General features: G+C 34.5%; 1 protein-coding gene across 1 annotated transcript in view; it reads right to left on the reverse strand.

Annotated features, from left to right (window-relative positions):
- LOC127875353 (uncharacterized) overlaps positions 1–12,337 on the reverse strand; it is a 50,352-nt gene extending 38,015 nt beyond the window's left edge. Inside the window, exons 1-5 of the mRNA XM_052420354.1 lie at positions 12,324–12,337; positions 8,426–8,545; positions 8,155–8,224; positions 3,349–3,471; positions 423–476 (exon numbers count right to left, since the gene is read on the reverse strand). Of these exons, the coding sequence (XP_052276314.1) occupies positions 423–476; positions 3,349–3,439 (145 nt within the window). The 5' untranslated portion in view covers positions 3,440–3,471; positions 8,155–8,224; positions 8,426–8,545; positions 12,324–12,337. The remainder of the gene's footprint in view (positions 1–422; positions 477–3,348; positions 3,472–8,154; positions 8,225–8,425; positions 8,546–12,323) is intronic.
- Positions 12,338–13,093: the final 756 nt, after the last annotated feature.

Genomic DNA, 13,093 nt, shown 5'->3' on the forward strand with positions numbered 1-13,093 from the left:
TTATGCCATTTTATTTTGAAATCCAACAATTAATGCACTTTAATGTTATGCACTACAAGTTTCTACAACATGTACTTTTACTATATCCATTATTAATATAAATATGGCTTGAAATCATATCATGGTTAAATTAGCCCTTAAACCAAAATGGTTTCGCATGTATCACATCAAATTAATATGGGAATAACTTGTGTCAATTGTTCTAAAATAAAAGATGTAGAATAAAGAAATGGGCAGGACACTAACATACCCTTTGACTATATCCATATACGGAATATGCACTTATTTTTGTGTACACGGCATGCAAAGATATGGGCATGCTCTATATACCTATCATATATTGGTTTACACATGTCTATGTTTGATACAGTTTACAGGTTGGCACACACCCTGTTTCACAGGGACAGTGCAGAAACACCTACCTTGATTGCCATGGTGATGTTTTGGGCTGCCATGTCCAGCTGCTGTTTGGGAGGCTGAAAATGGAACTAACATTAGGACATTTTCTTTACAAACACTATTTAGCATATGCATGAGAACCAGGGCTAAACAAATAATAATCTATGATATACTTATTATTTGTTTTCACATTCCGCTTTTATGATATTTTTCGTTTAAAGAAAGTCTCTTCTTAGCAAAAATCAAGTTTATACCGAAAGTGTCGTCCCTGATTAATCTGTGTGGACTGCACAGGCTAATCTGGGACGACATTTTACACACATGCAATAATCCCCTTTTCACAGAGAACGGCTCATTAACAGAGTAGAATGAACTAAAATGAACAATTACATTTCTTTATCATTTTTTATGTTCAATAAATTTAATTTTGTCAATAGTTTAAACCTATTTATTTTAGCTCGATTGCATCGAAAGCCTAAGGCTTATATAAATGCTTTCGAGTCCGTTTCCTGGGCCTAGAACCAGTACTTGGTGTCTTTGGGGGAGATCTAAAGAACGCTCCCACGGTGGGGATCGAACCCGCGACCTCCCGGTTGCTAGGCGGACACCATATCCATTACACCACGGCGACCTTAATTTTTGTCAATATAATGTCAGTGTCAAAGAATCCTTCTTTACAAACCGTGTACATGATGAACAAGAATATCGTTTAAAAGCTGATGAATACTCCCTAACATGCCTTGTATAACAATATAAATGGGCCGTGCTCTGTGGAAAGGGGGTTAAATGCATATGCATAAAGTGTCGTCCCAGATTAGCCTGTGCAGTCTGCAAAGGCTAAACAGGGACGACACTTTCAGCTTTTATGGCATGTTTGGTTTAACACTTTCCCGTGTAAGAAGCAAAGTGAAAATGACTTTTTTAACAGCATAAAACCAGAACAGCCTGCGAGTAACTTGTAGTCTGTTCAGGTTTTATGCTGTTTGCTGCTCATCAGTATCTAAGGTTTGGACATGAAGCCTTAACAACTGGAATCTAGTAAGAAAGGTATTAAATTAAATATAACTTTCTAAGGGACTACAAATACGTGAAAATACGCATGTAAGTGGTAATGTGTTAAAAAAGTCTCTTCTTAGCAAAAATCCAGTTAAAGCTGAAAGTGTCTTCCCTGATTGGTGTGTGCGGACTGTACAGGCTAATCTGGGACAACACTTTACGCACATGCATTTAACCCCATTTTAATTGATCACAGCTCAAAGGCAGCGAGAAGGGAAATAAAATGGCTTATAACTACTGGAACTAAAGGCTCTAATCTGACACCAACATTGGTTGTGAACATGCCATAAAATAAATTAACATGTGAATGCAGCCAAAAATATGTCCTATCAAATTGATCATCACTTTACTTGTTTTTCATTCTTGTTTTTCGCATTTTCATAATTGAATTTCGTAAAGCAGTGTAAATAAAATGGACATGTCATAAACTTATTATTAAATATACTGGTATTTTTAGTTGCATAGAACTGTCATAAAATAACCTTATAAATTCTTATTGTTATTGAAATGGTTGGTTAATATTCAATCAGAGTTGTATACAATCAATTTAACTATTTATGAATATTCCTTAGTCCGTTAAAGTGAACAGAAGCGACTAGATTGTTATTTCTTGAACAAGATCTTTAAATTATATATTGGCTGAGCTCTGTGAAAAGGGGGTTTAATGCAAGTTTGAAGTCAGCACAGGCTTATCAGAGACAACACTTTGCGCTTTATGAAATTTTTAATTTATAAACAGCCTCTTTAAAAAACAGGCAGAAAGTGTCGTCCCTGATAAGCCTGTGCGGATTGCATTTGACCTGTACATTTTGCTGGAAGTGCTTAGCATTTTCTTGCTTATACACACATTAACAAGATGAAAAGTCCGCACAGGCTAATCAGGGACGACAATTTCTGCCTGATCTTAATTTTTGCTAAGCAGAGATTATCTTGAAATGAAATATATCATGAAGCAGAAAGTGTCGTCGCTGATTTGCCTGCGCTGACTGCATTTGACCTGTAAGTTTTGTCCGAAGTGCTTAGCATTTTCTTGCTGATACACATATTAACAAGATGATATTCCTATCACAAGTCAAGAATTATTGTTTGCAAAAAAATGTTATATCAATCAAAATATTAAGATTTGATAAATTAAGTATTCTCAAGTTCTCAAACTTAAAAAATGATTTTATTTATCATGCAAAGTAATTTTAAACATAATCATTTATGTATTCATCAAATATTTTTTTCCCCAAGGTATTCCGCATTATTTTGTAACAATGTGAAATTTATAATGAAACGTTTCTGCTTAGATTAATCAAAACACATTACCATTAATATTCTTGTTACCATTTAATTTGTGACAAAGGTCTCCATCTATACAAATAATGTGATATTGTTGATGATAATTAACCCATTTATGCCTAGCGTCCAGAAAAAAGGACATTGCAAACAGCGTAGACCCAGATGAGACGCCGCATAATGCGGCGTCTCATCTGGGTCTGCGCTGTTTGCTTAAATGAATTTCTTTATGGAATATTCTAAATATAGAAATAAATATACTTGACACCCCTAATTTTGGAAATAAATTGATCCAATTTAGGACGATGGGAGAGTCCACTGGGCATAAATGGGTTAAATTCTAAAGTTAACCATAACATGTTCATATTCAGCTTACTTAACATTAAGTACGTTTTATTCACTGAAACCTTGGTTTATGAGTTTGGGTCACTAGCAGGCCAGTATTTTGTTAAGCAGATGAATATATTACATGGAAAAGCATCAAGATATGGTAAAAATAACATTATTTTTTATTTTTTAAAGATTTGTTTCCCACAAAACTTTACGGTTATTGTATAGCAGATCTAAGTAACCATATATATCATAAAACACTAAAATAACGGTTTAAAATACATGATTGAATCTTTTGCTGCTGCTGAGCGAGTTGTTGTTCTTGAAACTGCTGAGCGAGTTGTTGCCTCCGCCGTTGTTCTTCTAGAAACATCTGATGATTATTCTGATTTCCTCCAGAATGAGCTGGTAATGAACAATAATACATAATCTGCTTATGTGTATTGAATGATTAAATGATTTGTATTGAATAATATGATTGCTTTCTGAGATAATTTGTATCGGACAACACACTCAGCAATTTCTGCAAAAAGTCAAAACAGAGGTAGACTTGTATTTTTCTTAGTATTACTGCCCAAGCTTTATTTACTGTTCACTCAATACATTCAGCAAATATGATAAAATTGATACCTTAACATCAGTTTTAAGACTAGCTATATAATTGTTTACTTATGAAAAAAGATATCATATGTGCCGAATAAACATCAATACTCTATATGCTCAAAGAAATTTCATTTCTGACACAATTAGACTTTTGGATGCTAAGTGTGACCTTGACCTTAAGCATAATAGGCATGTACTTGCACGATACACATACCTTGAAATCTTATTAACACCATGCACTGAAATAAGATGGATAAATTGAAATATATGATCAAAGTAGATTTATATGTAATTAATTTATTAGATTAGTATGTATATTACTATGTTTTATGTGTTTATGATTGCACATGTTTAGATTCAACACCCGTTAGCTGTGAGGACATGCATAAAAACATATCAAGCATGAAAGGGACAGAAGGGGTAAATCTCTGTTTGAAATTATTTTTCTGTTATGCACATTTTGCATAATCCTGCACTCCCCCCCCCCCATAGTTTTCATGTGTGTTTATATAAAGCAATTAAGTAAAACTAAACGTAATGCAGCCTCCGCATTAATTAAATACAAGCCCTTCAAAGTGCTTGAACTTGTAATGTTTAAGTAATCTGAACATTTGTTGACAAAATTTTCAAGTTCCAAAGCAGTGGATTGTGTTCTTGTTTGCATTTCAGATTTGACTCAATAATGTATTTAACAGTCGAAAAAAGTTTCAAGTGACTAATTAGTAAGTACAGTGCCTGTCTATTTCATATTTTAATGAAGACGGGTTTGTTGTGTGCTTGTTTTTAATAGGGACAAGTTGAGTTTGCAGCTTCACTACCCGTAAACAATTAGAAATATTTTTTTTCCCACAACCCTTATGTATGAAAATAAGTCACTTAGATATTTACTATTATACTTTATGTCTTGAAAATGCACAGAAGTGACAGACATGATTTGCATTTCTAGGTTGCGCTAGATCTTTGCATTATATAGCACTGCAAATTGTGTCTTGAAAATTATCTTGTAAGGTAATTTTTTAAACAAAAATTGTCCTGGTACCTCTTAAAATTGCCCCAACTCTTCAACTAGTGAAAACTTTTCTACCCATGATTCCTTTTCCCTTTATTTTTTTCAAATGTGTTATCTTGCTAACATAATCTGAACAGATATTATTCCAGTTACTTGTCAACGTATGAGCTTTTCCATTAAAAAATCCTTTTGCCCTTTTCCTTGAAACTGCTGAGCGAGTTCCCGTACGAAATAATGGGGCGGATTCCGGGCGTAATCGGGGCGGAATTGGCACGTTATGTTGGAATTACGCCAGTACAACTGGCGGAATGAGTTTTACGCCCGGAACTAAAATTATTTCTGGGCGTAATTCAACTGTTTTTCCGGGCGTACAACAACTCCGGACGTATTTTTATACTTATAATTTGTATGATGGAGATTTGTGGACGGAATTTTGCCAATTTGTTTCTTTCGTGGGGCAGGAATTTCATTCTTATAAAATATTTGAGAAGCCCACATGACGGAATTTGAACTTAGTAGTTTTTACAGAGAGTAATATTGGACTAAGCACATTTCTATGAGCTGAATAATAACTTAATAAATTATATTTAAACCAAAGTACTGAACAAAATATTACCAGTAACTTATAACTTAATAAACGTTTTTAAATAAAAATATTTAATTTTATTTATACATTTGTACAATCAATGAACATTCATTATAGACACAACTATTTTAGTCACAGTATAATTAATTCAGCATAAAGCTTTGATCTAATTTATAATTTTCATGTTCAGATTCTAAAACATATTTTGTAGTATTTTTATACTTAATTTGTGAGAAGCTGAAAAGGAGACAGACTTGTGAACTTGTGATCATGAATTATACTCTTAGGTTTTGCATTATTATTGGCAATTATTTCTGGTAAAAAAAAAATATTAGGAGATAACAAATAACACATTTTAATTCAATATGTTTTATCTATTGCTGACTTTTACAGTTTCCACTTATAATTTTAAGTCTGAGGGATGATCATGCATAAAAATCTATTTGCACTTATTTTTTTAATTCACTCCTTTAATTCTTCTTCTTTTTTGAAAATGTTGCTCCTTTTTAATTATTATTTCATAATTACATTAATGACTGTAGAGTTTAATAAAGAACAAGACTTGGTAATGTTTTCATCATTTTAAGGTTTCCTTTAACATTAAACACACAACAGTCTAGTTTAATTAGTATTTGTTTATATCTCAATATGAATGCAGTTTCTCTGCATGTTACTCTATAATTTTTTTTTTAGTAGTTAAGATTTCTTCCGTCTGAAAAGACCATAAACATGTACATAAATATACCAATGTTAATTTAATCTCAGATAAATACTGACAACCAGCTGAGTTGATCTCAGGTATTGTGCTGCCCATTCAATACTCACAAAGGCTGAGTCACATCTGTACATGTTTATAAACCATCTGGGCTTATCAGGCTTAAGTGGATTGGTTCAGTGGTACAGGAAGTGAGTGGTAGAAGTTGCTGTTTGAAAACATTTTAGCGGTTAAGCAAATTACTGACTCTGAACTAAATTGTCAGTATAATGCGTAAGCAAAATGAGGACTCAAACTTTAGTGAAAAAATGTTGTGCAGGGAGTACTGTGTCAATAACAATTTGTATTTAATACACATAATGGAAATGATTATTAACTGATATAATTGTAATTGTATTAATGTACTGTCCCAGTGGGAAATGTAAAAGGATGATGAAAAGATGACGGGCATCTGAAGGAAAAACAGCACAGTTTGAAACTAAAATGAAATACACAAATTTCTTTAAAATATATAGTAAGTACTTAAATTAACATTTCATTTTCAGATTATGTCATAGGATTAGGGAGAAAGGTTGCTGGTGGCATAACAAATTTTCCCTTCTCGGACCTGACAAAAGCCACATCACAAATTGAAAAATTTGTTTGCAAGAAAGCACAGTGTTGAAAAAAACATGTTGTGAAAAAATGAACTTTTTAATATTTGCTCTGTGTGCGCGCCCGGATGATGAGCACAAAGCGGTCCTTGACAAAGAAAAGCTGGATTTTTTGATAGGTAAATCACAATTTTACTATACAAGTTATTGTATTATTAGTTTGAAATAGTTAAGTTCAAAATAAAGATTAATTCGAACTATACGATTAGTGATCCTCAGGGCTAGGCCTGTCAATAACAGGGTGTCTCAGTACCTTGCCGCACTAAGCTCCAAACCTGCCCCCTTTGACCCCCAACATGTTTTTAATTGGTTCTGATCACATTATTTTACGAAATAGTCAATGAATTTTCAATAAACTTATTTATTTTAACAGTGAAACTGGTTTTATCAATTAAAAAAAATATTTTTTAAATGAAAATGCGTGTAATATTAAATAATATGCGCATATATAGTAACATGTTATTTGAAAATATTCCACAGGGATAAATATCCAAGCACGTTCAAAAGTGTACTTAGTTGCCAAATTTGGACCCTGTCTTTTTTAAATCCTTGCTGGGGCCCTGGATAAGATAAAAAGTTTGAAAAAGCAATTAATTCTACATAAGTTGTTAACAGTATTTGCAATAGGTGAACTGTAATTGGACTAAATATCAAATTGCATTTCAGATTATGACATAGAATGGGGGAGAATCGTGGACCTGAACAATACTGTGATAGAAAGGAATTCCTACTCAAGAAAGCAGTTTAAAAAACGCATTCAATGTAAAAGAGTGAACTTTTTTTATTTTGGCCGTGTATTATAAGAACAGTTTGTTTTTTAAAAAGTGCATGTCTATCAAATTATTTTTTATGTAAATATATTGAATATTTTTGTTGTTTGTCTTTCAAAGCTACATTGTATCTTAAAAGTATCATGAAAATGCGGAACGAAAATGCTTACATTTTCCGCATAAGTTCCACATTTTTTGTGACTGCGGAAAAATGCGGGGATTTTCAGCATTTGTTCCGCATTTGTTGAAGTATAAAATGGTGATCCATGTTTTTAAAATGTATTGTCTTAAAATAAATATAAAGATACTATGTTAAATGTATCTTGTCATAATTTTGACTAGTTTTTAGCTTACCTGAGCACAAAGTGCTCATGGTGAGCTTTTGCGATCGCCTTTTGTTTTTTCAAATGGCCTGTCCTTATATGGGTATATGGATATATTTACAATATGCATGTAATCCGATTTTCGTCCGGTTTCTAAATTACGCCCGTGATCTAAGTTACGCCCGTAATTTTAACATTCCGCCTGTAATCTGAATTCCGCCCATAAACTGCTTTCCGCCCGTAATTTAAGATTCCGTCCCACCTCATTTACATATTTCGCCCCTGTTTTCCGCCCGGATTACCCCGGAATCTGCCCGGAATACGCCCCTCTTCTTAAAATCATATATAGAAAAATACGTCCGGAAATATTTTTTACGCCCGGAATTTAGTTTGCGATTCCGTGCCGATTTCGGGCGGAACATTTCGTACGGGTAATGTTGTCTCCGCCGTTGTTGTTCTTGAAACTGCTGCTGATGATTCCGATTTCCTCCAGAATGAGCTGGTAATGAACAATACATCATCTGCTTATTTGTATTGAATGATTAAATGATTTGTATTGAATAATATGATTCTCTAAACGCTATTAAGATACAGCATAAATAACATGATACGCAAACCTTATTTGGTAATGTGGTAAATGTATGGCAGATCTATACTTGCATGCATATCACTTAAACTGAAAAGAACAAATTTCAATTACATGGATGAATCTGATGATGTAATTGCTGTTGCCGTGGCTGCTGTTGCTGCTGCTGCTGTTGCGGCTGCGATTGCTGTTGCAGCAGTTGCTGATTATGGAGTTTTTGCTGTGGATTTCCTCCTATATGGATCATATCATATCAATATATTTATACTAAGTTTTTTGTTTGTTAATATATGATTTTTTTCTAGAAAACTTGAATAAGACGTAATATTATCATCAAATATAACAAAATGTCAAAAGAAAAGGACTTTTTTTCTGAATATGACTGCCCAAAGCTCTATATTACTGGTCTCTCAAAACATTTAGCAAATATGCTAAATAGATATCTTATCATTGTTTCGTAACCTCTTCAAGGATCTGCCATATAAGTGTGCACTTGTGCCAAAAATGGTGAACATTTGTGCTTAATAGACCTCTTTTCTCTAAGTGCACAAAAAAGTTCTATCCCAAACACAAGTTGACCCTTAAAAAGATGGTCATTTGTGCAAATCTATGTTAAAGCTCCATCATGCACATTAACATTTTGGGTCAGACATGTATTGTCAGTTTATCCAATTGAAAATAAAGTTCACACACTTTAATTGGTAACTTTAGCCTTCACCTTTGAGCAACTGTGACATGGTTTGGCACATGATACAACACATGGTCTTAAAATGATTGATCATTTTAGCCAATTTATTCTTTAAATCAGTCATGCACAACAAAGCTACAGATTTTACATTAATATGTACAATCTCTTTTTTATGCCCCCCTTCGAAGAAGAGGGGATAAATTGTTTGGCACATGTCGGTCCGTCCGTCCACCAGATGGTTTCCGGATGATAACTCCAGAACGCTAAGGCCTAGGATAATGAAACTTAATAGGTATATTGATCATGACTCGCAGATGACCCCTATTGATTTTGAGGTCACTTGGTCAAAGGTCAAGGTCACGGTGACCCAAAATAGAAAAATGGTTTCCGGATGATAACTCAAGAACGCTTATGCCTAGGATCATGAAACTGCATAGGTACATTGATCATGACTCGCAGATGACCCCTATTGATGTTCAGGTCACTAGGTCAAAGGTCAAGGTGACCCGAAATAGTAAAATGGTTTCTGGATGATAACTCAAGAACGCTTATGCCTGGGATCATGAAACTTTATAGGTACATTGATCATGACTCGCAGATGACCCCTAGTGATTTTCAGGTCACTAGGTCAAGGTCACAGTGACTCAACTTAGAAAAATGGTTTCCGGATGATAACTCAAGAACGCTTACGCCTAGGATCATGAAACTTCATAGGTACAATTATCATGACTCGCAGATAACCCCTATTGACTTTCAGGTCACTAGGTCAAAGGTCAAGGTCATGGTGACTTGACACAGTAAAATGGTTTCCGGATGATAACTCAAGATAGCTTACGCCTAGGATCATGAAACTTCATATGTACATTGATCATGACTCGCAGATGACCCCTATTGATTTTCAGGTCACTAGGTCAAAGGTCAAGGTCACAGTGCCAAAAAACGTATTCACACAATGGCTGCCACTACAACTGACAGCCCATATGGGGGGCATGCATCTTTTACAAACAGCCCTTGTTATATAAGCAATATTCACAAGCTTAGTGTCACTGTGACCTTAAGCTTTTAGTGAGCAAGATAGAGTTTACACACGCCCTGTTGTCTCGACTTAGTGATTATTTAAGCCAATTTTTTTTGAAAACCAATCTGCTAAAGCTCTTCAAAGTTATGGCTCTGACACAAACATATTCTTTCACTATAATATCCATTTGAGGATTATGCAATTATTCAAAAGTCGACTGTGACCTTGACCTTCAAGTGCAATGTTGTTGCACACAAAACATTGACATGATATGGTGATCATTTGTGCAAATTAATTTCATACTCTAATAATACACAATAGAGATATGGTCCTTACACAAACTGCACTACATAGAATATAAAGAGTATACATAAAATTAATTACAAAAAAACAACAACAAAACAAGAGATATGTTTGTCAGAAACACAATGCCCCATACTGCGCTGCTTTGATTTATTTTATTTTTTTATCATTTGGCAGGTACAGATAATTATATCCCTTTGAAGCTTATTACTTCCCTTTGATTTGTTTTTTTTTACCTTTGACCTTGAAGGATGACCTTGAATTTTCACCACTCAAATTGTACAGCTCCATAAGATACACATGCATGCCAAATATCAAGTTGCTATCTGATGGGACATAGAAGTTATGAGCATTTTTGGAAACCTAAACGCAGAAACCTAAATGCAAAGTGTGACGTAAAGACAGATGGACGGTCCGATCATTATATACCCTCCTTCAGGGGCATAAAAACCTAGCCAAGTGCTTGTGGCAAAGCCTTTAAACAGACCAGAAGCATTTTATGGGCCTAGATATCATTTATAGAAACATCTTTCTAGCAAGTTTCATAATGATTGGACTAAAAATATATCTGATAGACTGTCTACAAGATTTCACCAGTGCCTTATCGGTATTGGGAAAAATGGCAAGCGACATGGTAGCAATGTGTTTAAGTAGGACTATTTTTAACTTAGCTGATATACTGTAAAACCATTAAATTTCGTGTGGTACGAATTTTCGTGGATTTCGTTGGTGAGCTAAACCACGAATTCAAGTACCAACGATTATTTATACATTTTTAATCCGAAATCGGTCATTTCCGAATGTCATTTCCGACATTTTCTTTTGGAGGCAGTCTACAGTTTTTTAGCCTTATCTGCGCATTGGCCCCGGTCAATTTCCTGAATTTAAGGTGTATGGCCTAAAAGAAATTGTTTTTTGACTCCAGGAGCTGAAATGTAAGTATAAATGGTCAATATTCTAGTAATTTCACATGTTTTGAGTAATTCGAAACTAAATGACCTGAATTTTAGTCAACAACAACAACATGCTGAGTGAGAAGTAAACACATGTACTTTCTGCTTGAAACAGCCGGCATTTGACAGATTTCAACGGTGGGTTTAAATAAGTAAGCAGTGCAAAAAAGTTCAGTGGTAATGACCCATTTTGTTTGGGTTAGTTTGAAAGCATTTGCTTTGATAGTGCGAAGCATGTTGTCGACTGTGTGCGTATTCTTACCCGGAAAGTTAAATGTGATTGCCGGGTTTATGTAAAAATGGGGTTTTTATGGGCAATTTCCGAGACCCCCGAAAAGGTCTATTTTACCCCAGATATAAATTTAAAGAGCATTTTCTGCATTGTTTTGTGCTTTATTTTCAAGCTGTTGACGGGCCGCAATGAATATGGTCTGAATATATTTTCAGGTTGTGACTGAAGGCCTTGTTTTGAGGGTGTTTTGCAGACAAGTGCTTGTCGGCCTGGGGATTTTCCAGAAAAACTGTAGACTGCCCCCTTTGTTGTCGGTTATCCGAGATATTTGCTTTTTGTAATAAGTACTTCACTTCAGTAGATCACATTACACTATATCTTGACTAATTAAAATATTTCTGAATTGAAAATGGTAATAATACTTTTTAAATCAAGCACGGTATTTAAACTGTACATCAACGATTGTTCTCTTTTACGTGACGTCATCAAATTAAGTTTGCAGATTGATCACATATGTCAATTCGTGCCAACTAAAGTTAAAAGAGACATAACGGTGATCACACGTGTATTTTGGGGACCTTATTACTCAATTGTTACTACAAGGGGACCTATTACGCTGAGAATTGCAAATATTGTCAAAACAACATCGACATATTTCTATACGTTTACAGTATGCAGAGTAGTATCCGTTATTCTTTGCCATGTGTTTGGTCAAATTCAGATAATTTTAAAATTGACCCCATGTGTGGCCCTTTTACACGAAAAAGTCACTTTAAATGTCTATGTAAAACCCCGAAACGGACCGCACACATTCTTACCTGAACATAGCCCGCAAGTCTTTGCACAACGCGTTTTCAAGGCCGGGTGTGAGCATAAGTTCTTATATATTTGACAATTGCGGAAGCTGTCCTTGCATCCTCCTGAAACAGGAGATAACAACAAGTGTACGTGAATGGCATGCGTTTGCAAATGGAGACGGCTAAGTATGACTTTAGAGAATCGTGCAAACGATATTCATGTACATGTAACATATCAATGCAGACTTGTTATAAGTGAGATAGCACGCCATTTCCATATAAAAGCTTTTTGGACAGGTAGTATCATAAAAAGACAGTATAAGTGATCCGACATAGTGAACAAATAAGGCTTGTGCAAAGGAATACAAAAATATTTGTCTTCAAGTAATCATGTAACGGGAGATGAACCATGTACTAGTATTACTCAAATGTTACTATTATGGGACCGATTGCGCTAAGAATTGCAAATATTGTCAAAACAACATTGATGGCAATTAGCGAGCAGGGACCCACAAGTGCGCCGCTTTATCGCTCTTATCGACAATTATCGGCAACACGTTTATGCTTCAGTGCACATTAACCTCAAGTATTGCTGTCAACACAGATTAGCATATTATGCTTCGTTATTACTCTGCTTGTTAAAAGTTTTATTATTATGATCGTCAGTCTTCCCCGAAAATTTGAAATCCACAAAATTACGTATCAACAAATTAGTTGTTTTTTATTTGAAATCAACGAAATTACGTGTCATTAAACTACGAAATTTCATACCGACGAATTTCTATACGTTT

This window comes from Dreissena polymorpha, chromosome 3 (assembly GCF_020536995.1).
Source record: "Dreissena polymorpha isolate Duluth1 chromosome 3, UMN_Dpol_1.0, whole genome shotgun sequence".
Lineage (NCBI taxonomy): Eukaryota > Metazoa > Mollusca > Bivalvia > Myida > Dreissenidae > Dreissena > Dreissena polymorpha.